This window comes from Mobula birostris, chromosome 1 (genome assembly GCF_030028105.1).
Source record: "Mobula birostris isolate sMobBir1 chromosome 1, sMobBir1.hap1, whole genome shotgun sequence".
NCBI lineage: Eukaryota > Metazoa > Chordata > Chondrichthyes > Myliobatiformes > Myliobatidae > Mobula > Mobula birostris.
In genome coordinates, this window is record NC_092370.1 from 207,416,675 (window position 1) to 207,443,319 (window position 26,645).

General features: G+C 38.7%; 1 protein-coding gene across 5 annotated transcripts in view; it reads right to left on the reverse strand.

Moving 5' to 3' along the window:
* The window catches only part of mark3a (MAP/microtubule affinity-regulating kinase 3a), a 178,579-nt gene that overhangs the window by 93,395 nt on the left and 58,539 nt on the right, over window positions 1–26,645 (reverse strand). For all 5 annotated transcript variants that reach the window (XM_072269960.1, XM_072269970.1, XM_072269950.1 and 2 more), the window contains exons 4-5: window positions 15,263–15,311; window positions 1,723–1,788 (exon numbers count right to left, since the gene is read on the reverse strand). In XM_072269960.1, coding sequence (XP_072126061.1) covers window positions 1,723–1,788; window positions 15,263–15,311 — 115 coding nt within the window. The remainder of the gene's footprint in view (window positions 1–1,722; window positions 1,789–15,262; window positions 15,312–26,645) is intronic.

Below are 26,645 nucleotides of genomic sequence, written 5' to 3' on the forward strand. Positions count from 1 at the left end.
CGAGCCTAATTGAGTTTCTTGAAGAGGTAGCAAAAGAAATTGATGAGGATAGGGTGGTAGATGTGGTCTACATGGATTTTAGCAAGGCATTTGACAAGGCCCCCCACGAGCCTCATCCAGAAAGTCATGGGGCATGGGATCAGTGGAACCTTAGCTGTTTGGATAAAAAATTGGCTTAAAGGAAGAAAGCAGAGGGTAGTAGTGGAAGGAAAGTGTTCTGCCTGGAGGTTGGTGACTAGTGGAGTGCCGCAAGGATCTGTCCCAGGACCCGTGCTCTTTGTGATTTTTATAAATGGCCTGGATGAAGAGGCGGAAGGATGGTGAGTAAGTTTGCGGACGACATGAAGATTGGAGGAGTTGTGGATGGAGCTGTAGGCTGTTGAAGGTTACAAGAGCATATAGACAGGATGCAGAGTTGGGTAGAAAAGTGGCAGATGGAGTTCAATCCGGATAAGTGTGAGGTGATGCATTTTGGAAGATCAAACCAGAAGGCTGAGCACAGAGTTAATGGTCGGTTACTTAAGAGTGTGAATGAACAGAGGGACCTTGGGGTTCAAATCCATACATCCCTCAAGGTTGCTGCACAGGTTGATAGGGTAGTTAAGAAGGCCTATGGGATTCTAGGCTTCATTAATAGGGGGACTGAGTTCAAGAGTAGAGAGGTCATGTTGCAACTCTACAAATCTCTGGTGAGACCACACTTAGAGTATTGTTTTCAGTTCTGGTCACCTCATTATAGGAAGGATGTGGAAGCTATGGAGAGGGTGCAGAGGAGGTTTATCAGGATGTTGCCTAGATTGGGAAACAAGTCTTATGAGGCAAGGTTAGCAGAGGTGGGACTTTTTTCTTTGGAGCATAGAAGGATTAGAGGGTACTTGATAGAGGTCTACAAGATTATGAGAGGCATAGATAGGGTGGATAGCCAGTACCTGTTTCCCAGGGCACGAATAGCAAACACCAGCAGGCATATGTACAAAGTTAAGGGAGGGAAGTTTAGGGGAGACAGCAGGGGTACGTTTTTTTACACAGAGGGCTGTGGGTGCCTGGAATGATTTGCCAGGGATGGTGGTGGAGGGCAAAACGTTAGGGGTATTTAAGAGCCTCTTGAACAGGCACATGGATGAAAGAAAAATAGAGGGTTTTGGGGTATTGTGGGTTTAGTGTGTTTTTTTTAAGGAATATATGGGTCGGCACAACATCGAGGGCCAAAGGGCCTGTACTGTGCTGTAGTATTCTAGTGTCTAGTGCCCCTCATAATTCATGAGCAAACTTTAGCAAAACCTAGCTTCTATCAGTTCATATTAATTTAGCACAACTATGGCTCACTTTGGCCAACTATACAGTTGTTGCTCTTACTTAACCAATTATTGATTCAAGCAAATGTTACATTTAGCATTCACAACTCAATTCAAAGCTGCAGTAGAGATGAGGGATTCTACAAAGATATAGAAAAAGCTCTTCAGATGAAGCTTTCAAAAACTCTTATCCCAATTGTTAGGGTTATATTAAAAATCATGTGCCACTATTCAACAAGAAAGGATTTTTTTTTGTGCTACGATCAACATATCCAGCACAACAAAACCAGCTGAAGATGGGTCAAAGATTATTCTCAGTATTACTTGTAGAGAGTTACACAATATAGCTAACAAAATAATCAAAGCTTCCTTAGTGAAGTCAGAAAAATATACCTTCATCAAAATAAGATTGAACAGTATTACCTACCTCCACTTGCATATTCCATCACTAAATAGAGAGTCTTTTCCGTTTCAATAACTTCAAACAATTTCACTGAAAACAAAAATGAAGATCTGGTATATTGATAAGCATAGGTTAACAAATTTCTGAACAATGTTAGAAATATAGCCACATAAACAATGCCACTTAACATAAGAATAATCAATGAATACTACTTGTTTTAAAAGGAGATAATTAAAAATTTGGTTGCTGTTAATTCAGTTATAATTGTTAACAACAATTTACTTCCCCCCTTCCCTCAAATTCCTTGCTCAATTGGTTGGAGGTTCCAAAGGAACTCTGTCCCACACAGATAAGAAATGAAGGAACCAAGGCTGGATATCATATCTAGTTAAGGACAGAAAAACCAAATGTAGCGCCTCTACCAGTTATCACTTGAGGTCATCTAAATTTGAACACACAACAGATCACACCTGGGAACTTTCTTGTCCATTTTCTTATCTGTTCACTGATTGATCTGGAGGTCCTTGCTTTATTTCTTTCATTTACTTCCTAATAGACACAATGAACTTATCAAGCCATTTGGACAAAATAAAATAGCTAAGCTATATTTTTACTGCTCTTTTGCACTTTTAACTGTTCAAAAGGGAAAACACCAAATTCTTTGTGATGTAGCAAATTTCAATATTTCCAAATGTATATACATTCATCATTGTTTAAATATACCCAGAAATATCCTCCACTACTGTACAATTCTTAAATTAACTGCTGGAAATCTGAAATAAAACATACAAGGTTTTGTAAACAAAGAGCACTTCAAGCAGTATCTGGTGGAAAGTGAATTATAGCCTTACCGGGACTAGTTAACTGAAGCCAAATTAGTTTTCAACTGAACTGAAAACTGACTTGCATTTTTCCTCTCCCGTTTCTGAAAAAGGGTCTTTGGCTTGAAATGCTAATCTATTTCTCCTTTCACAAGTGCCAACTGACTTACTGACTCATTGTTGTACTTTCTGATTTTGATTCCCGAATTAAAGATTGCTGCTTGTCTAGTTTTGGGCAGCAAGATGACAGAGCCATATGATTAGTATAGAAGCAATTCATTGGTATGATAAAATACTTCAGATGTAAAAGATGACAGGAAGAGCTCTTTTAATTTGAATAAAGTTTTGAGCTCATGTAATACAGAAGTTCAAAATAATTAAGTAACCTGATTTGACAAATAAACATTTTCACAATCGGCAATTCAGTGATTAAATCAGTGTCAACTTAAAATCAAGAGAATGTTGAGAGAAGGAATATAATATTAGAAATATTGTTGAAAGCAATTTCCACCAGTGTTTTAAAGTCAAAGTACTCATTACTGGATATAATACTTAAAGCATACGTGTTAAAAATAGGGGTTTTTTTGGACCTGGTACAGGCACCCCAAGTAAAGCCAATTTCTTTACTGAAAAATTGGCGTTCATTGGCATTGCTGATCAAACTGCATACATACTTTGTCTGTCCCAATACTAATAATTGGACAGACAGGGGATAAAGGCAGTCACAGTAAAGGAAAAGTAAATCTATATTACACAAATAGTGAGTGAAAGAGACAGCGATTTGGAATCTACATAAGTTAATCCAGTAGGCCAAGTACAGAATCACTGATGATCAGAATTGATAAGGTCAATGCCAAAGAAATGCAAATTAAAGCATTTCTATGCAGTTTTAACAAGTGAATCTTGGTATTTACCATAAATTATTGATTTGCTTTGCACATTAACATTGGAGAACTGTACAAAAACTACTGGTTCCCAAGGAAAGGCAAATAAATGCTTCTAAAAACAAAAAACTCACAGCATACTGAAATAGAAAAAAACACTTTTTCTACTTCATCTTGCAATGACTTACCATAGTCATGCCACAAAAGTCTGAACATGGGCCAAAAAAAGTGAACCACAAGTAGGTAGATTGCAGTGAGAAAAAAGCAAATTAAAACTGTAGGAAAGGACTGAAGCGAAATGGGAAATGACAGGAAGATTACTTTCAAAAGTCCACAATGTTTCAGATTTAATGTAAAACAATCAGGTTGGTAATTTCTGCTTTCCCACAATATACTGAGTGTACCATGCCAAAACATTATGTTGTACATTTGGAAAGTGTGCTGCTGGTCAACAAAATGATTTTAAATTAGCAAGTGAGGTTCAACCAAATTTAATGAATACATTTAAAATTGTCATTTGGAGTGTGTTAACACGAGGCCATCAATATACACAAAATATTTTCCTAATAACAGAAGATAATATCCAAAACTAGAAATGAAATTATGAGCCCTATAACTCATTGTTACAATTACATTCTCATGATTAGTGATTGACAAGCAGATATGTCAATCACTTGCTGTTTTCTCAAGTATCAAAATTGTATCCAGCAGTATGCTGTAGTGATCCATGCAGAACTTATTATATAGAAAATTTATATGGCAGGGAAGGTTTAGTAAGAATAAAACTTTAATAATGTTAAATGATGGCATTGAAATTAGCATCTAATGATCAAGCTAGAAAAATGTGCGTGGAGTTTGTTTTCTGGAAAATAATCTGCCAAAGGAAAAGTAGCCCATAACATTCACTACTTTCAGAATCTTGCAAAATCATGCTAAATGCAACGTTTCAAAGCAGATAGGAAATGTTTAAAGTACAGGACGAGAAGATTCACAAAGCTCTTGCATAAATAAAACTGGAGCCTCCCCTTCTTGGACTCCCATCTATACTTTGCCGCATCAGTAGAACAACCAGAATAATCAAAGACCTAGCCTACCCTGGGCATTCTCTCTTTTCCTCTCTTCTGTTGGGTAGAAGATTCAAAAGCCTGAAAGCATGTACCACCAGGCTCGAGGACTGCTTCCACCCCACAGTTTAAAGACTATTAAATAGTTCCCTAGTATGATAAATAGGTCTCTTAACCTCAATGTACCTTGTTATGATCTTGAACCTTATTGTTTACCTGCACTTTCTCTGTAGCTGTTTCATTTTCTTCTGTATTGTTAATATTTTACCTTGTTTTACCTCAAGCACTGTGCAATGACTGGATCTGTACGAACAGAATGCAAGACAAGCTATTCACTGTATCTTGGTACAAACAACAAACCAGTTCCAATCTTGATACTGTACATTCTTTCATAACTATTTTTGACCTGAAATTCAGAAGCTATCAATAATTCACACCTATAACTTCACATTTTCTAAATCACTCTGCTGAGAATAAGTACTGTTTTCAATATTGGTTCAGTGGCATTCTCCTTCTATAACAAGAAGCATTCACTTCCCAATTGATACAGTTATACCAGATTACAAATACAAGACCTGCTTCTGGGCTCCTGAATGCTTTCTACATTCATTTGCTTGGCTGACCTCCAAACATTATATTGTATTTCTCTCTACGATCAAAGCATTAAAAAAGAATGTTTAAGCACACAATTCTTTATTTCATTTCGATCCTAAAGCACACATTGAATTATAACTCAATACAGATTTTAGATGAAATATACAAGATGAATATCAATGGCTTAGACTTACCTAGAATTTAACCATTCATCATTTAGCAGTAACTGACATTTAAACATAGCCTAGAAAATGTTAAAAATTCCCAAAACATTTTAAATGACTAAAATCAAAGAAATATAGTCATATTTTTTATCATGATGTTGTTTAATATTCAAAATATCACTAATTCTTAGTGGTATTGCCATGCCATTGTGTCACACAGATCAAAAACTCTCTTAGGGAAAGTTATCCAAACAGACAAATCTATGAAATATAAAAGAGTCCGTAAATTTGATGTCAGGTAGTAATAATCAAGTGAGCATATAGCTGAAAAGGATCGTCGTTGACTCCTCACAATCACTTTTTAGGGCAATCTCTTTCTTTAAAAGGATGTTTTTCCAAATATTTTATGCAAGGTGACATGAAAAGTATGATGAGCAGTGCAAGGATAAAGTTAACTTAACCTTTTCGGCCACTAGATTACGGACTCTGTCAATGTCTTGTAGATTAAAACTAATCAATTTTACAAAAATATTAGTGGAGTTCTAAGTTTATGAAATCAAAACAATGCAATAAAACACTTATGACAGAGGAAAGTGTCTCTTTACTGCCAATATGTTCTGATCACACTGGGAACAATGCTTACCTTACGTTTCTATCATATGTGCCTATATTCAGCAAATTAAGCAAGTCACACTCCCCTGCTTAAGACAGCTCAAAGCCTAACCTCAGCTACTTCATCAGAGCAATATTCCATATTTTAGCGTTTTTTTTCCAATTCTATACCTTTTGGCTCCATTCAGAATTTCTCCAATAATCACTGGAAGACTCAACAATACCAAAAAGCTGATTATTGACTACAGGAGGTAGAACCCAGAAGTCCATTAGAGAAACTGAGGTGGAGAAGCTGTAGCTTTTAATTCCTTGGCATCAAAATTTCAGGAGGATCTGTCCTGGGACCAGCAGATAAGTATCAACATAAAGAATGCACAATAGTGCCTTTACATCCTTAGAAGTTTGCATATATTCGGCATGTCACCAAAAACCTTGACAACTTTCTATAGGTGCACAGTGGTGAGTACCCTAAATGGTTGCATCATGGGCCTGGTATAGGAACACTAATGCACAGGAACTGAAGAGGCTACAGAAAGCAATGAACACAACCCAGTCCATCACAGACAAAGCACTCAAAACTGAGTACATTTACATGGAGTGCTGCCACAAGAAAGCAGCATCCACCACAGATCCCAACATCTGTGCAAAAAAAAAAGGTCAAAGTAAATTTATTATCAAAGTACATATATGTCACCATGAACAACCATGAGATTCGTTTTCTTGCAGGCAATTACAGTATATACAAGGAACTACAGAATCAATGAAACATCCAACAAGACAGACAATCACCAATGTGCAAAAAAAGGCATTATGCAATCATAAGAAAGAGGGGAAAAAGAGAGATGAAGAGTCCTTAAATTTGAGTCCATAGGTAATCCTATCGTTTTGCAAATTTACTTTGAAACTACTGGCATTTTGGTCACTGCATTCCCCTACACAAACTTCCATCAGCTGCCCTGTTTCATTCCCTAATAGTAGATCCCGTTTTGCATACTCCCTCATTGGGACTTCTAAGTACCAATGAAGGGCACTCCTGAACACATTTGACAAACTCTATTCCACCTAGTCCTTTCACAGTATGCGGAAAGTTAAAATCACCTACTATAACAACCTTATGTTTCTTGCAACAGTCTGCAATCTCTTTACAAATGTTTTCCACTATATCCCTATGACTGGTAAGTGGTCTGTAATATAGTCCCATTAACATGGTCATATTTTTCTTATTTCTCACGTCCACCCACAACACCTCACTACATGAGTTCTCCAGTCTGTTCCCTGCCTAGTAATACCACCCCTCCTCCTTTAATCCTTCCCATTCTGTCACCTCTAAAACACGGCATCCAGAATATTGAGCTGACAGTCTTGACCCTTCTGCATCGAAGTCTCACTAATGGCTACATCATCATAATTCCAGTGTGGATCCATGCCCTGTTCTCATCCGCCTTTTCTATGATACTTCTTGCATTGATTGAGGGAACAGTTCAGTGATAGGGCAAGTGAAATTGAGTGAAGTTATCCATCTGGTTCAAGAGCCTGATGGTTGAGGGTAATAACTGTTCCTGAACCTGGTGGCGTAGGTCCCAAGACTCTTAACCCTTCTTCCTGATGGCAGCAATGAAAAGGGAGCATGGTCAGGATGGTGGAGATCCTTAATGATGTATGCTGCTTTCCTGTGAGAACACGCAGTATAAATGTACTCAATGGTGGGGAAGGCTTTACCCCTAACGGACTGGGCTGTATCTGCTACATTTTGTAGGCTTTTCTCTACATGAGATCTGGTGCTTCCGTACCAGGCCATAATGCAATATACTTTCCACCTGTGACAGAGTAGGTCTGCCACAACTAATTTCTTCCCCCTCACTCCCAACCCACCTGCAATTCTCATTCTGCCTGTCTGACAATGCTGGTGCTATGCTTAGTAGGCTCAGTATGGACCCTTTTGTTTTGTCTTACACACTTCAGGACAGTGGCATTTGTTGACGTACCCTGTTTGTTATTGTTTCCTGTTTTAGGGAGGGGACCCAGCTGATGAGTGAGGTGTCTTTAAAAAGGTACCCATTTGTGGCGACACATCCTCCGTGCTGCACAGTGGAGGTGTTCATTTTAGGGGATGGGGGGAGACTGCTGACACCTGGAAAATGGTTAGTTATGAATTGATTTGTTGTGCAATGTCAAGAATGTATTTGTGGACATTTGTGATTGTAAAGAACTACGTGAATTCCTGTGTTTTGTTCTTGTGTAATTGTTCAGGCTGGGTAATAACTCCCCAGCATTCCAAACAATGGAGCATCCCTTTTCTCCTTGAGTAAGGAGATCCTCAGTTAACTTTCTTCGTAATGGCACTAACATAGTGGACCCAGGACTGATCCCTTGAAATGATAACACCTAGGAATTTAAAATTGTTGACTCTCTCTACCTTTGATCCCCTGATGAGGACTGACTCATAGACCTCTGGTTTCTTCCTCTTGAAGTCAGCAATTATCTTGGTCTTGCTGACATTGAGTGAGAGGCTGTTGTGGATTTTCAATCCCAAAGTCAGATTTTCAATCTCCCTCCTATATCCTGAATCGTCACCATCCTTGAATCAGCCAATGACAATTATGTCATCGGGAAACTTAAATTTTTTTTGGTGGGGGGAGGGGGAATCATTGCTCACTGCTGCTTATGCGCAGGAAAGGGGAGCTGGGGGGGGGTGGGGGGACTTTGAGGTTCTCACGTTTAACTGTCATTCATTCTTTGGGGGCACTTCTCTGTTTTCGTGGATGATTGCAAAGAAAAAGCATTTCAGGGCGTACACCCTATCTTCGTTATCTGCGCCTTCAGAAAATGCAGATTCACAGTTATGCAAGGAATCTATTTCTACCAATGTCTCCTTATATGCATCCAAAACTCAGTTATGCAAGGAACCTATTTCTACCAATGTCTCCTTATATGCATCCAAAACTCACAGTTATGCGAGGAGCACTTCATTGGAGCTTTCCCGCCAATACAAGTCACGCGCGCACGCCTCACAGTCTCACTGTGGGATGAGAAGCACCGCTTTCCCGCCAATACAAGTCAGGTGCGCACGCCTCACAATCTCACTCCCGCCACCCTCGCATTGGTTTTGGCAAGATATGGATGCACAATCTTAAATCTCTGTTGGTTTTACCTACGGTGCAGTGATTTTGCACTTGAAATATTTAACCATGCCTCCTAAGCGTCCGATGCCATGTCCTGGGTCGTCAGCTGAGAGGCAGAGAACCGCTTTAACACTTGAAAAAAAGTTGGAAATTATAAACAGCGCGGCATCAGCTGAAGGTAACACAGCTCTGGGATGCTACTGCCGGGAATAGAATCTTGCCTTTAAAGTTCTTTTGTTGCTTGACAATGCGCCAGCCCATCCTAAACATTTGGACAGCATTCATCCAAACATAACAGTGCATTTCCCGCCGCCTAACACAACATCGCTGATTCAACCACTCGACCAATGTGTGATCCACATTCAAGACGTACTTTTTTTTTACAGCGAACTATCTCTCAGATGCTGCAAGCAACAGACGATTTTGAAAATCACAGGAGTTTACCAACAGTGAGGGAATGGTGGAAGTCGGAACACTTGGCACAAATGGCGATGGACATGGACCCAAGTTTAGAATGGAGTCAGCATTTCAGTCATTCCCTGCCATCAACCCTTCTTCCCTACAAGCAAATTTACGCTAAAAAAACAAAATGCTGCCAAGCAAACAATCCTCACCACTTTCTTCAAATCGGTGTCATCTCCTGCTGCCGGCAGTTCTAAGAGCTCTGTGAGTCTTCCTTCACCCCTTGCTGTGCTTGATATGATCCTGACGACCACAACCATCCACCTTATCCGTGTAAAGCTGCCCGACACCACAACCACCACTCATCTCCCGGAGCAAACACACCTGCCACTGTTGCTGAGTACTGTACCCCTTGGGATGTTAACTTTCTATGATTTATTTCATTGAATATTACCTTAAATTGATTAAATATAATACAAATGTTGTCTTGTAGTACTGCTTTTGTGTCGTATTGGTATGAAAATGTGAATAAATTACAGATAAAACATATTTAGGAAGCCCTCTGGAGCGCATCCCCATTTTCTCCATTTAAATAATTATTCACATTATGCGATTTCACATTATGCGTCCTCTGTGAGGAACGTATCCCCCGCATATAATGAGGATAGGTTGTATATTGTATACATTTCTATGACATTAATTTTGACCCTTGAACCTTTAAGCATTGGAGTGCATAAGAATATAGCGAGTTGAGCAGGGGGCAAAGCAAACAGCCTTGTGGTGCACCAGCACCAAGGGAGATTGTGCAGGAAATGCTGTTGACATGCCAGCTTCTTGCTATTACCATTGTGTAGAAGGTAAAGAAACCTTCGGTCCCACACCACCAGGTTCAGTTATTCTACAGCCACTGGGCTGCTGAACCAGCATGGAAAACTCCATTCACCTTTACTCTAAAATGATTCTATGATCAGACTCTTAACAATTTATATCCTCAGTGTTATTTTTATTTTCACCATTTTTTTTCTTTTGCACATTGGTTTTCATCAGCCTTTGTCTGGTTATGTATAGTTGTTCATGAAATTCTAGTGTATTTCTTTTTTCCTAGTAAATGCCTGCAAGAAAATAGAATCTCAAGGTAGAACTTGTTAACATTCGTATTAACAAGATTTACTCTGATCATTGAATTTGAATAACATCCAGATTTGGAGTCAAAAATGATGACAAATACACCACAACAGCTTCAACAAAAAACGTCCATATCCATCACACCAAACTTAACACCACACACCAGACATCTAACACAATCAAGTGCCTACCATCCATATTATAATCAATTACTACTGATCAGAACTTCCTGAAACAGTGTAATAACATTGTTTCCATCTTCAACAATGCACAAGTCTCAGCATGTTTATGAAAAGTTTAAATGAAAATAAGGCCTGCTCCTACAACAAACCTTTAGTATTAATGGCAAAATGCACTGTGGTGTATATTTCCCAGGAGTCAAAATAGTTCAAGGATGCTTTAGTGAAGCAGCTAACTTCAATATTTTAATTGCAGTTTTGCTTATCTGCTTTATTCTGAGATTTTTAAATCAAGGTAATTAATTCACAATAGGTTTCAAAAAGAGTCAACTAATTACAGGAGTGAGACCAAGTTTTGAGTGCAATTCCATGATTGCATGCAATTTTTGTAGGTTAAATCCTATGACAGAGTGTGGCTTGCTGGCTGGCTGGCTTGTTTGCTTGCTTTATTTATTTATTTATTTATTTATTTATTTGCTTGCTTGTTTATTTATTTAACTTGACCCAGTTTTACATAGGATAGACTTCAATTCAGCCTGTATCAATACACAAAGGCATCAAGGGTTTTGATTAACATCCTCAGAAAACTGTGTTACGGGCTCTGGGTAAAGGTGTGTTGTCATTTTTATCACAAACAAGACAGATGCTGGAAACCCAAGCAACATACAGAAAATGCTGGAGGAACTCAACAGGCCAGGCAGAATCAATGGAAAAGAGTACAGTCGATATTTCAAGCCGAAACTCTCTAGCAGGACTGGAGAAAAAAAGATGAGGGGTCAGGATAAGAAGGTGGGGGGAGGGGAGGAAGAAACAAGGTGATAGATAGGTGAAACCAGGAGTGGGGAAGGGATGAAGTAAAAGAGCTGGGTCTTGGCCCAAAACGTTGACTGCACTCTTTTCTATAGATACTGTCTGGCCTGCTGAGCTCCTCCAGCATTTTGTGTGTGTTGCTTGCATATTTTTATATTTTTCTGAGGGAAATGCATCTTAATTGTTTTGTTTTTGAGTGAAACCTGCTACTGTGGTTTTCTCCTATAATTCTTCAGTGTTGAATATAAAATTATTCTTGCTTGTAAACCATCATATAGACCAACTTACAACTAAGACAACAGAAAGAGGTTCACGCCAATTTCAGGAGAGTAATTTACAATATTTGGTAAGTCATCGTACTTATGGCCAAACATCAATTTAGAAGTGGAGCTTATAACTGTCATCCTTGAACACAAAAAGAAATGTTGGGTGATGCCCTAATATCACAAGTGTTTAAATTACCAGAAACTGGAATCAGTGTGCCTGTACAAAATTCACATTCATATCTGAACACTACTGACTGCATTTGATATCGGAAGTCAACTCCTATTTTGATCAACAGCACCTTACTGGAGATAAGTGCTGGGTTGTATGTGAGATAATATTGTAAGTTGTGGTTTACACAGATGCAGTAAAACCAAACAACAAGAAATGATTAAAAAGACACTCAGTTATATGGTTACATGAATTGCATTGAGTTTAATAACAATTTTGAATCATCTGCTCCATTTAATTTCTGTTGTAGAGAATTGGTTGATACCTACTTGAATAATAAAGAATTAATATATTACTCACTATAGCAATTTTACTGAGATTTAGCAGTGTCCACATCTGACTATTCCCATTAACAATATGCAACTAATGGGTGCTTATCTGCTCAGATATCATAGGTATTAAAAACCCTATTTTATAGCTTGCATATTAAGAAAAATCTGACAATTATTTGGTGGGTGCTGCACTTTTTGAACAATTTATTGGACCTGTAGAAGAAACATCACAATTAATGCAATCTATGTGACACAAAGATAAAATCTACACCAGGTAACAAAAACTACAGTATTTTTTTAGCTAAAGATCAAAGTATTTTGGGGAGCAATTATTTAGTATTTTATACTCACAAGGTACCTAAGGCAGTGGCCTGTACATACTGGCATACTGATCAAAGAACAAAGGTTGAGAAGTTCTGATCATTTGAAACATTCACCACTTCATTTTCCATAGATGCTACTTCCAGCACTGCTTCAGATTTCCAGCATGGGAAAGAAGTAGGAAACTATCAACGTTAAAACACCACTTTCATTTTTTTAAAAAATTGATTATTTTTGTAACCTAGTTGGGAAAGGAATAAGAGATACGTATAAATGGACTGAACTTCTTTCTTGGCTTATTGAAAATTTATGCCCAAACACAAAGAAATGTTAATACTATTGCAATGTACATCGATCATTTTGTAAAATGAAGTTGATCTTGATGACTGGTCATTAAAGCAGTTTGTGTTGTATTTTTGTAAGACCATATTCATTTCCAATAATGTGACAATTTAAAAACTGAGTGCAGCTGCCATGGGTAACATATGGAAAGTTCAGTACCCTTGTTCTTATTTCAAATCATACAGAAACAAAGCAAACAAAATTCTTGTAAGTTCAATATTTCCAACATGTTCTTGTCCCATAACCCATTATCTGCTTTTAATGCAGCTTAACAGGCAGACGCAGAATAATAGTCAATGTTACTGGAGCTGCTCTGAGCACTGATGGTTGAGAAACAAGCTGAATGAACCCCAAGGTCACAGTCAGAGGACTGACAAATGTAAGACATGTGCCACTTGTAAAAGATATACGATGCAGATTCTGCTAGGACAGGGCACCTCACTAGCTTCACCACAAAATTATTTTATGCCCTTTACAGGAAGTACAAATTGACAGCAGTATGCTTCAAAGACTCAATGACAATGAATCCATAAATCAGAGATTTCACTACACTGGACAACAAAGATTTCGCTTCCTGAATACCCTTAGGTGCACCTTATGAATTTTGGGCTACCGATCATGAAAATCACCATGAAATTTCGCTATCATGCACCATTTTTTAAATAAACTTATGTTTATTATTTCAATTCATAATTCAAGTCAATTAAACTGTTGCCTACAATGTAAGCTGGAAAGTTTCCTATCTTGTCCAGGCATGCTTGGGCAGCGCGGCTGCTGCATGGCAGGACAGGTTTTAGTAATAATTATTGGGTTCAGGAGTGTAAGGGTGGAATTTGCTATCACCAGGCACAAACGTTTCTATGAAGGATTTTGATATTTAAGACAGATGCTTCCCAGAATAACCGATGCCAAGATTAAGGAAAGCATTTTTGTTGGTGCACAAATCAAACAGGTCATCAATGACAGGCAATTTGAAGAATTTCTGGTGGGACCGTAGCAATCACATGGAAGACATTCAAGGAGGTTGTTGAATTTTTTCTCGGCATCTACAGAGCACCAAACTACATGCAGCTGGTTGAAAGCAAGCTTCAAGCACATAAAACCATGAAATGCAACATGTCACTAAAGATTCATTTTCTGCTTTCCCATTTAGACTTCTTCCCTGCAAATCTTGGTGCTGTTAGTGACGAGCATAGTGAAAAGTTTCACCAGGACATTGCGGTCATGGAGAAAAGATACCAGGGCAATTGGAATCCATCAGTGCCGGTGAATTATTGTTGGACACTTAAGCGAGAAGCCTCAGACACTGAGTACAAATGAAAATCATTAACAAAATATTTTCAACTTAGTTGAACTATTGCAAAGCATCAGCACCATTATGCAATTAAATACATTATATTCAATAAAAGTTAATTTGTTGTTTCTCCAAATTCCTATGTGATACAAGTAGTCTGAAATTATATTTATGATCATCTTCAAGCAGTCTATCATAAACAAAAAAACATCCTGAGGAAGCAACACTTCTGAAAAAAATTGTTGTCCAGTGTTATTTTTAATCAAGTAATGACCAATTATAAATTAAGTGTCAACCTAGCTTCAGAAATCAAAATAAAAAGATTGGATTAAAAAAAAAGACAGGAAGAAGAAATAATGTATTTTTATATCTTAACAGGAAGTTGGGAAGAGATTTCACCATTTTAACTGCATAACTGAAAGACCAGAGAGGTTGCTTGTCAGCAGTTTAACAATCATCAATTTTTATTCACCAAACTGATAGCTGTACAACATGTTCAGTGGACAAATCCAGTAAATTCTTAATAATAATAGGACGGCCAAGAGCAGCAAAATGTAGCTAGCACTAATTCTGCACTTTCATAGCTCATGCAGCACATCTTACCTCATTTTACATTTTAATGATTAGAGGCCAGATAGCCAGTAGAAATCAGTGTGAGTGATCTTCAACCATACTTAATGCAGGATAAGAGTGGAGATTTGAGTTTAAGATTAAAGATGCAAGATGGGGGAAGGCTGGTATCCTAAAAATAACTTAAATAATGAAGTTGCTGTTAAATCAAATAGACAGTGTACCAGTCAATGGATCCAAGTAAAGTTATGGCTCAGCTTTTTAAAAAAACTCTTGCTACAGGAAAGTAGAATGACACTTTAGCAGCCAGGCACCTAGCAAAGAATTCTAACTCAAACACGGAGGGAATTTCTGTGTATTACCATTAGCACATGACACAGCAGTTCAGGGTTAAGGTATGACACATTAGCCTAGCACTTTCACTAAAAATTTTGACAGGAGAAAAGTATTCTTTGTTAAATTTGTTCCTTAAAATTATGTAGAATTCACTTACCTATATTTGGATGATTCAAACATTTCATTATTCTTACTTCCCTGAAAAGCTGAAAGAAAGAAAGATGTGGTTTAGATAGCATATTTTACTGGAGCACTTTTAATCCTTAATTTAACATTCCTGGTTAACTTTATTTTATAACTGTACCATGATATGCATGGATCATTCATCACCTCTGAAGCTACAGAGACAGAAACTCAACTTTGTTATAACAACTCCTATAAGTGTGTGTCCAAATCTCCCTCCTCAACCCTACTTAACTCACTAAAGAGCTTGATGTTTTACTGATGTGGAAACCGACTGAGACAAGGTAAATGCAGCAGTTTGGGACGAAATCTCCCGAAAAAAAAAAATGATGGCACCACTGTACCAAATTTTACAGACAAAAAAATTACAAAACTAGTTTTGAATCACTGTGCAATCGGAATGTGCAACTTTGTATATTTTGTGGTTTCATAAAGACTGGAACTTTGATTGCCTTCATAGCACCCAATGATCCTATGATATCTATCTCAGAGCTGGCATCAGAACATCCTTCACGAAGTGGAACCCTTCAAGGTGTCAGGCCCTGGCAATGTACTTGGCAGGTACTGAAAACCTGTCCTGATCAACTGGCTGAAGCATTCAGGGATATTTTCAACCTCTCACTGCTGAGGTCAGAGGTTCCCATCTGCTTCAAAGAGGCATCAATGATACCAGTGCTCAAGAGCAGGGTAAGACGTCTCAACATAAATCACCCAGCCATACTCATATCCGCTGAGGTGTTTTAAGAGGTTGGTCATTGCTAGAACTAACTTTTTCCTAAAGGACCTGGACTGCTGCATTTTGCCACGATAGGTCTACAGCGGACATAATCTCTATTAGTTTTGGAGCACCTGAACAAAAGCAATATATACATCAAATTGCTTTTATCGACTACAGCTTGGCATTTAACACCATAAACTCCTCGGTATTAGTCAAGCTTCAAAACCTGGGTCTCTGTACCTCCACCTACTACTGGATCCTTGGCTTTTTCCAGTCGGAGACCACAGTCAGCGCAGATCCATATTAGTATCTCCTAATCACCGACTATCAACACAGTCACACCTCAAAGATGTGTGCTTAACACACTGTTCTACTCTGTCCCTCTTGACTGCTTGGCCTGGCATAGCTTACACACTGTCTATAAATTCGCTGATGAAATCACTGTTGACAACAGAACCTCACATGGTGACGGAGGTATACAGGAGTGAGAGAGAATGGCTGCTTAAGTGGTGTTCAAACAACACTGCACTCAATGTTTTTCTTTTTGGTAGGTTAAGTGGTTCATTTTAGTAGGTCATATCTGAAGACAGAGTATAATATTAATGGTAAGACTCTTGGTAGTGTGCAGGATGAGAGATCTTGGGATCCGTGTCCATAGGACACTCAAAGCTGCTACGCAGGTTGACAATGTTGTTAAGAAGGTATATGGCATGTTGGCATTTATCAACCATGGGACTGAGTTCAAGAGCCATGAGGTAATGTTACAGCTATACAAGACCTTGGTCAGACCACACTTTGAGTACTGTGTTCAGTTCTGGTCACCTCATTACAGGAAGGATGTGGATACTATAGAGGGTGCAGGGGAGATTTACAAGGATGTTGCCTGGATTGAAGGGCGAACCTTATGAGAATAGGTTGTAAACTTGGCCTTTTCTCCTTGGAGCGATGAAGGATGAGAGGTGACCTGATAGAGGTGCATAAGACGATGAGAGGCATTGATCATGTGGACAGTCAGAGGCTTTCTTCCAGGGCTGAAATGGCTAACATAAGGGGCGTAGTTTTATGGTGCTTAGAAATAGTTATCAAGGGGATGTCAGAGGCAATTTTTTTTTAAACACAGAGAGTGGTGGGTGTGTGGAATGCACTGCCAGTGACAGTGGTAGAGGTGGATACAATAGGGTCTTTTAAGAACATCTTAGATAGATACATGGAGCTTAGAAAAATAGAGGGCTATGCACTAGGTAAATTCTACACAGTTTCTAGAGTAGATTACATGGTCGGCACAACATTGTGGGCAGAAGGGCCTGCAATGTGCTGTAGATTTCTATGTTCAATGTCAGCAAGACCAAAGAACAATTAGACCATAGGATGATAAGAGGAGCAGAATAAAGCCACTTAACCCATCAAGTCTGCTCCACCATTCAATAATGGCTCATTTATTAACCCTCTCAATCCTATTCTCCTGCCTTCTCACTGTAACCTTTCACACCCTGACTAACCAAGAACCTTTCAACTTCCACTTCAAATATACTCAATGACTTGGTCACCATAGCCATCTGTGGCAATGAACTCCACAGATTCAGCATTCTTGGGCTAAAGAAATTCCTCATCTCTATTCTAAACCTACGTCCCTCTATTCAGAGGCTGTGCCCTCTGGTCTTAGACTCGCCCATTATAGGAAACATTCTCTCTACATCCACTCTAACCAGGACTTTCAATATTTGATAGGTTTCACTGAGATCCACCCTCATTCTTCTAAATTCCAGCAAATACAACCTCAAAACTATCAAACACACCTCATATATAAACCCTTTCATTCCTGGAATCATTCTTGTGAACCTTGTATGGACTCTCTCCAATGACAGACTTCTTTCCTTAGATAAGGGGCCCAAAATTGCTCAAATACTCCAAATGCAGTTTGACCAATGCCTTATAAAGCCTTGTATCAAATCCTTGCTCTTATCTTCCAGTCCTCTCAAAATGAATGCTAACATAGCATTTCCTTACAAGTTAAACTTTAGGGAATCTACACAAAGCCTCTCAAGTCTCTTTGCGCCTTTGACTTTTGAATTTTCTCCCCATTCACAAAATAGTCTACACCTGTATTCCTCCTATCCAAGTGCATGGCCATACACTTTCCTATACTATGTTCCATCTGCCACTTCTTTGCCCACTCTTCCAACTTGTCTAAGCCCTTCTGCAGACTCCCTGCTCCTTCAACACTACTTGCCCGTCCATTTATCTTCACATTGTTCGCAAACTTAGCCACAAAGGCATCAATTACTTCATCTAAGTATTTGATATGTAATGTGAAAAGTGGTCCCAATACTGAGCCCTGCTAAATACCAATAGTCACTTACAGACAACCAGATTAGGCCCCTTTACTCTCACTCTTTGTTTCCTGCCAGTCAGCCAATCATCTATCCATGCTAGTATTTTTCCTGTAATACCATGGGTTCTTATCTTGTTAAGCAACCCCATTTTCCTCAAAAATTTCCAACAGATTTGTCAGGCAAGATTTGCCTTTGGCCTACTTTATTATGCACCTTCAAGCACCCCAAAACTTCATCCTTAATAATGGACTCCAATATCTTCCTAACCACTGAAGTCAGCCTAACTATCCTATAATTTCCTTTCTTCTGCCTACCCTCCTTCTTGAAGAGTAGTGTGACATTTGCAATTTTCCAGTCCTCCAGAACCATTCCAGAATCTAACTAGAGGAAAGGAACATTGGGAGAACATATTCCAGTCCCCGTTGAAGTGTCAGCAGTGGAAAGAGTAAGCAGCTTCAAGGCAACCTATTTTGGGCCCAAAACACTGATGCAATCACAAAGAGGTAAGCCAATGGCTGTACTTCCTTCGGAGTTTGAGATTTTGTGTGTCACCAAAGACAATCAAATTTCTACATATGTACAGTAGGGAGAATTCTGACTGATTGCATCACCACGTTGTATAGGGGGCTCCAATACAAGAGCTAGAGGCTGTAAAAGGTTGAGACTTAGCACTTTATAAGCTCAATCCTCCCACCATTGAGGATATCTTCAAAAGATGCAATGCATCATTAAAGACCCTCACTGTTCAGGGCATGCCTTCTTTTCTTCCCATTACACTACCTCACTATTCGGTTTTTTTTGTAAGTTAATGGTAATTTTTAATGTTTTGCATTGAACCGATGCTGCAAAACAAAGTTCACAATAATAAACCTGATTTCTGACTGATATAATGCTATCAAAATAATTTCACATATTTATTTTACATTTCCAGTACAATCCAGCCACTGTCCATATACATATATTGTTAAATGTTAATATTATTTTGTTTGGAATGCCCCTGCCATTTCTCATAAAGATCATTCAATGATCATTGAACTGCTCTTGAAAAAATTTTAATCCCAAATTTTACATCTCTTGGGACACACAAGGGATATGAAAAAAAGATTATATTCAAAGTTGAATGAATTTAGAGTAAAAATTAGAAATGTTGTAGAAAATGGCAATAAATGATGCATACTCTTCGGAGGTATATCGGCAGGATGAGATTAAGCACTGAATGGTGACATGATAGTCTTCAATTTGCATAATTGTATTTAGAAAGTTAACGCAAAGTAATTAAATTTTTACAATATCATACTGGAACTAATGGACAAACTCAAACAGAAAAAAAACTGTTTAATGGAGAAAAGAGACACAAGGAAGTGTTCCAAGTTTCGTGGCTGACACAAACAGTAGCGTTATATTATCAAGTGGAGTACCCATGGTTTAAAAAAATAAGTACTGATGAAAAATTTCATATATTTATAAGATGCCATCTTTTTGATGTCTGGATACAAATTACAGAATGCACAATACAACAAAGGAGAAAATTGCTGCTGGCTTGTTGCCACTGGAGGGAGCTCCAGAATTTAGATACTGGAAGAAATGCTAAATTTTAATATAATTAGAGATTCCAGTCATCTGATTCACAAGATCTTAAACTGCTAATGAAGCTCATTCAGCTAGACATGTCTCCGAAACATAAGAAATAAGAACAGAAGAATTGGAGGCCACTCAAGCCTGCTCTGCCATTCAGTACCATGGATGATCCACTGCAAAGCAGAAAAGATGACAAATGCTGAAAATCCGACACAAAGTTAGAAAATACTCCAAAGGGTCTTCAACCTGAAACATTAACAGTTTTTCTTTCCACGGATGCAACAAACCTGCTGAGGATTTCCAGCATCTTCTGTTAGTCTGATAACCGTGTTCTTATCTATCTAAGTAAACTCCACCTTATAAGGAAGGAGGTTCCGTAAGATCATAATCCTTTACAGAGACAAAAAAAAAATCACACCATCTTGTCTTAAATTTTGACCATTTATTCTTACAACAACGATCCTCAGGTCTTGTTTTTCTCACAGGAAGAATTATCTTCTTCACAGTTATTCCATCAAGACCTTCCGCACACACTCTCCTAAACTCCAATGGAAACAAACTTAGCCCATTCAATTTTTCTTCATGATACAATCCAACTGTTCCAGGTGATGGTCTAGTAAACCTCCTAAGGACTTTAAACACTTTGAAAGATCCTTCTTCATCACAGAGTTCTGAAAAATCTTAACATTTATATGTTATTTATAGTTTTCCTGCCAAAATTGACAATGCCACGATTTCCCATATTGTACATCATTTATCCATTCATTTCAGTGAATGTCCTCCAGTCCTTTTCAATTCATTTTCGAACATGTTGCCTCAATATCTCCATTGATGTCAGTATATAAATTGTAAAAGACTAATGCCTGCAGCACACAGCACATTTTACTCGATTTGTGCCTATTCATTGGTTTCTTTTGGCCAATCTTCAATCTACACCACTACATTAATTCTTGCACCACAAGCTTGCCTTCTGGCAATCCAACTACAATATAGATACACTAGTTCCCTTACATCCAAATCAAGTCACTTCTTCCAGGAATTACAACAAATTAATCAAACAGTAAAAGATTCAAATTTGAGATGTTTTGATGGAGCAGACAGGGAGATTCCATTCGTTTGTCAAGTGGGTCAGTAACTAAGACCCTTGGTATTAAAATGGAATGAGTACGAAATGGGAAAACACAGATTTTACCTACTTAAAATTTGTTAAATGTACTGCTATAAAATTATATTTTTCCTATGACACATGTAAACATCAATGGCCAGCAGTTTCCTGTTTTCTGAATCCTCCCCTTTTAGAAAACTGAGAAATTACCCTCTGAAACTTTCCGTAAGCTCAGCTCCCAATACCTTTACAGGTAAAACACACAAAATGCTGGAGGACCTTAGCAGGCCAGGAAGGTTCTATTTTAAATCCCAAGGTTCTTATCAACACACATGATAGAATGGGTTTTCCCTGCCTGTGCCAGCAAAACATCTCAATTTTTAATCTTTAATTCAGATATTCTGTTAACCTTCTCTATTTGGAAGATTATTTTAGTTTCTTTGAATGTTCCATTTAATTAAAGAACCTCTGCTCTAGCAACTTTCTGGTAAACCTAGCATTGAAGGCCTTCACATTCCTTCTATCTCAGAAGATTTCCTAGTCACTTATCGTGGTTCTTAGAGATATGGCATAATCTCCTTGTATTCAATGTGTCTACTTACAATGCCCAGTTCCCCATTTATTTCTTAATTGATTTATCATGACATCATCCAAGTTTTAAAAATACACAAAGCTGTTCTGGTAGAACTTCAAACCAGAATCATTACATTACACCAATTTTCCACGATGCTCCACTAAAATACATCACCTCAAACATAATTGCTTTATATGCATTAGGTAAATTTGTCCTCTTCAATTTGATTCTCAAGACTCCCTCTTAACCTTTAGCTTACTAAAATCCTACCCACTGCTGTATTGTCAAGTTTTGTAGTATCCATAAAATTCAAAGCAGTATCCATGAACACTAATCCATTTATTTATATACAAGAAAAAACAATTATCCTGATATTGATCTCTAAGATTTGACCACAAGCATCTACTCAACATCCAATAATCTATTCAAGTACCAGAGGTCTTGTAATCACACATTCCCATTTCTTCAAGAATCAGAATCAGGTTTAATATATTTAAAATGGCGCAAAAACAAAAATATTTTTTAAAAAGTGAGGTAGTGTTCATAGGTTCAATGTCCATTTAGGAATCAGATAGCAGAGGGGAAAAAGCTGTTCCTGAATCGCTGAGTACGTGCCTTCAGGCTTCTGCACCTCATTCCTGACAGTAACAATGAAAAGAGGACATGTTCTGGGTGATGGGGGTCCTTAATAATGGACACTGCCTTTCTGAGGCATCGTTCTTTGAAGACGTCTTAGATACTACGGAAACAAGTACCCAAGATGGAGCTGACTAATTTTACAGCTTTCTGTAGCTTACTTCAATCCTGTGCAATAGACCTGTCCCAAATCAGACAGTGATGCAGCCTGTCAGAACGCTCTCCACAGGTCATCTGTAGAAGTTTGAATGTTTTAGGTGACAAACCAAATCTCCTCAAACTCCTAATGAAATATAGCCACTGTCTTGCCTTCTTTATAGCTGAAGTGATATATTGGGACCAGGTTAAATCCTCAGAGATCTTGACACCCAGGAACTTGAAATTGCTCACTCTCCATTTCTGATCCCTCTATGAGGATTGGTTTGTGCTCCCTCATCTTACCCTTCCTGAAGTCCACAATCAGCTCTTTGGCCTTATTGACGTCAAGTGTGAGGTCATTGCTGCAACATCACTCAACTAGCTGATATATCTCACTCCTGTACGCCCTCTCATCTCCATCTGAGATTATACCAACAATGGTTGAATCATCAGCAAATTTATAGATGGCATTTGAGCTATACCTAGCCAGAAAGTCATGGGTATAAACAGAGAAGAGCAGTGGGCTAAGCATACATCCCTGATGTATATGCAAATTATATTTTACAAAATGGTTTTGAAAATTCATTTGTACACATCTGTTGAACCATCATCATGAAGTTCTTGTGATTCTTTATGATAATTACTAATGAATTTAGGGCCTGGGCCAAAGTTTCTCTTCAGTGGTTCATTTTAATTTTAGTTGTTCAATTATTGATCTTCTATTAGTTATATGATACAATATACACAAAATACTGCAGGAATCAGCAGGTGGTTAGGATACACTTGGCCAGGCTCTGGATGTGTGCAGATGAAAAGCTAGCCAGAAGAAGGGTCATGGTTGAGTATCTTCGTATATTATTGTCACATATACCAACATACAGGGAAATGCTCATCTTGTGCACTTCATATGGATCAAGTCAGTACAGTGTGCACTGAGCTAGAAAAAGGTGAACCAATAACAATGAAGGATAAAGCTATCAAAATTACATTGCAGGTAAACGATAAAATGCATGGTCAGAACAGGGTAGATTATAAGGCCAAGAGTCTGTTTTATTGTACAAGAGGTCTGTTCAAGAATATAATAATGTGACACCAGCTGCCCTTGAGCTTTGTGGTACATGCTTTCAAGGCTTTTGTACCTTCTGCCCGATGAGAGAAGTGGGAAGAGAGAATCTCTGGGATGAGTGGGGTCTTTGATTATACCATGAGCACAAGAGATTTTTCAAATGCTGGAAATCCAGAGCAACACACACAAAATGCTGGTAGAACTCAGCAGGTCAGGTAGTATCCACCGAGGGGAATAAACAGTCAATGTTTCGGTCTGAGATAATTCATCAAGACTAGAAAAAAGGGGGGAAGAAGCCAAAATAAAAGGATGGAGGAGGGGAGAAGAGTACAAGCTGGCAAGTGATAGATGAAACGAAGTGACTTGGAAGATGGGGAAAGGGGCTGAAGTAAGAAACTGAGAGGTGATAGGTGAAAGAGGTAAAGGGCTGAAGAAGGAATCTGAGAGGAGTATAGACCATGGGAGAAAGGAAAAAAGGAGGGGCACCAGAGGAAGATGAGGAGGAGAAAAGGGATTGGGAGGCGGGGAAGTGCAGCATAGTAGTGTTAAAGGTTAGCACCACGTTTTACAGTACCAGCAACCCAGATTCAATTCCCACCACTGCCTGTAAGGAGTTTGTATCTTTTCCTCGTGACCGCATGGTTTTCCTCTGGGCGCTCCAGTTTCCTCCCACAGTCCAAAGATGTACCGTTTGGTAGGTTAACTGGTAAATTGTCCCACGATTAAGCTAGGATGAATCGAGGGATATCTGGGCAGCGCGGCTTGAAGGGTCATAAGGGCCTATTCTGCGCTGTACTTCAATATAAATAAAATCAGAATTAACTTTATTATCACCAGCATGTGTCGTGAAGTTTGTTAACAGCAGCAGCAGTTCAATGCAATACATAATATAGAAGAGGGAAAAAATAATAATAAATAAATCCATTACAACGTACGTATATTGAATAGATTAAAAATTGTGCAAAAAACAGAAATAATATATTTAAAAATTGAGGTAGTGTTCACAGGTTCAATGTCCATTTAGGAATCGGATGGCAGAGGGGAAGAAGCAGTTCCTGAATCACTGAGTGTGCGCTTTCAGGCTTCTGTAACTCCTACAGTGAGAAAAGGGCATGCCCTGGATGCCGAAGGTCCTTAATAATGGACGCTGCCTTTCTGAGACACTGCTCCCTGAAGATGTCCTGGGTACTTTGTAGGCTAATACCTAAGATGGAGCCAACTAAATTTACAACCCGCTGCAGCTTATTTCGGTCTTGTGCTGTAGCCGCCCCATACCAGACAGTGATGCAGCCTATCAGAATGCTCTCCACAGTACATGTGTAGAAACTTTTGAGTGTATTTGTTGACATGCCAAATCTCTTCAGACTCCTAATGAAGTATAGTCGCTGTCTTGCCTTCTTTATAACTGCATCGATATGTTGGGACCAGGCTGGGTCTTCGGAGGTCTCAACATTCAGGAACTTAAAACTGCTCACTCTCTCCACTTCTGATCCCCTATGAGGATTGGTATGTGTTCCTTCGTCTTACCCTTCCTGAAGTCCACAATCATCTCTTTTAGCTTACTGACTGAGTGCAAGGCTGTTGCTGCGACACCACTCCACTAGTTGGCTTATCTCGCTCCTGTACGCCCTCTCATCTCCATCTGAGATTCTACCAACAATAGTTGTATCATCAGCAAATTTTGAACTATGACGAGCCACACTGTCATGGGCATAGAGAGAATAGAGCAGTGGGCTAAGTACACACTCCTGAGGCGCACCAGTTTTGATCGTCAGCAAGGAGGAGATGTTGTCAGTAATCCGCACAGATTGTGGTCTTCCAGTTAGGAAGTCAAGGCTCCAACTACAGAGGGAGGTACGGAGGCCGAGGTTCTGTAACTTCTCAATCAGGGTTGTGGGAATGATGATGCTCAATGCTGAGCTATAATCGATGAACAGCATCCTGACATGGGTGTTTGTATTGTCCAGGTGTTTGAAGGCCATGTGAAAAACCATTGGAATTGCACCTGCTGTTGTGGTGATAGACAAAATGCAATGGGTCCAGGTCCTTGCTGAAGCAGGAGTTCAGTCTAGTCATGATCAACATCTCAAAGCATTTCACCACCGTAGATGTGAGCGCTACCGGGCAATAGTCATTAAGACAGCTCACATTATGCTTCTTCGGCTCTGGTATAATTGTTGCCTTTTTGAAGCAAGTGGGAACTTCAGCCCATAGAAATGAGTGGTTGAAAAAAAAACAATCATGATCGTGTTGAATAGTGGTGTTAGCTCGAAGCCAAATGGCCAACCTCTGCTCACATTTCTTATGTTTTTTGGCTGACTTACTATTTCCAGCCTTGTTTTATGTCAAATTTACAACAAAATGCAGCATTTTTGTGTCTTACAGCTCCAGCATGATTTTTGTTTTGACAAATCACCTGTAATTATTAAGCCTCACTCAAACAACTTCACTATTCACCCTCCATTACAGACATTCTCATTGTTCTCTCCACCCCTTCGCCTCCTTCTCTAAACCATGTTTGATTTCTCAGTTTGTTAAGTTCTGATGAAAGACCAACAATTTAAAATGTTACTGTTCCTCTTTCCATTCTGAATATTTCCAACATCTGTTTACTTGCAGGTAATGACTTGCCTCTGATTCCATTAATGCTAATAGCAATGATATTTGCCTTCTTATGCTATCAAGCTAGTGCCAAACCCAGATTCATCATGGAATACTTGTTAATTCAATTACGAATGCCTAAACCCTGCCAAATATTAGAACTTGAAGTAGCATGTTAAAGGTTAGGTTTTTTGATTTGTAGAATTCTGCTAAATGCAAAACATCTTCTCTTCAAAACTTACTGGTGACTAATGTATGCTAGTTTCCCTTCCTCTTATTTTTAGTAACACCATGTTATATATCAAAAACTGTGGTCAGATGAAACATTCTTCCCAGATAAAAACATTTCAAATATCCTAATGCAGGGTTTTGACCTGAAATTCCTTAACAAAACCACCTGCAACCCCACCACAGAAGCTGCTTAATCCACTGTGTTCATCTAGCACACAGTTTGTTGCAGTAACAATTCAAATACAAGACGTGTAACCTGACCAAACCTAAAAAAAATCTTCACCACCCTGTAACAGAAACAGCTGAGCACATTTCCCAGATGCAGTGCATATAACAATGCTGGAAAGTTTGTGAACCCTGTAGAATATTCTCTATTT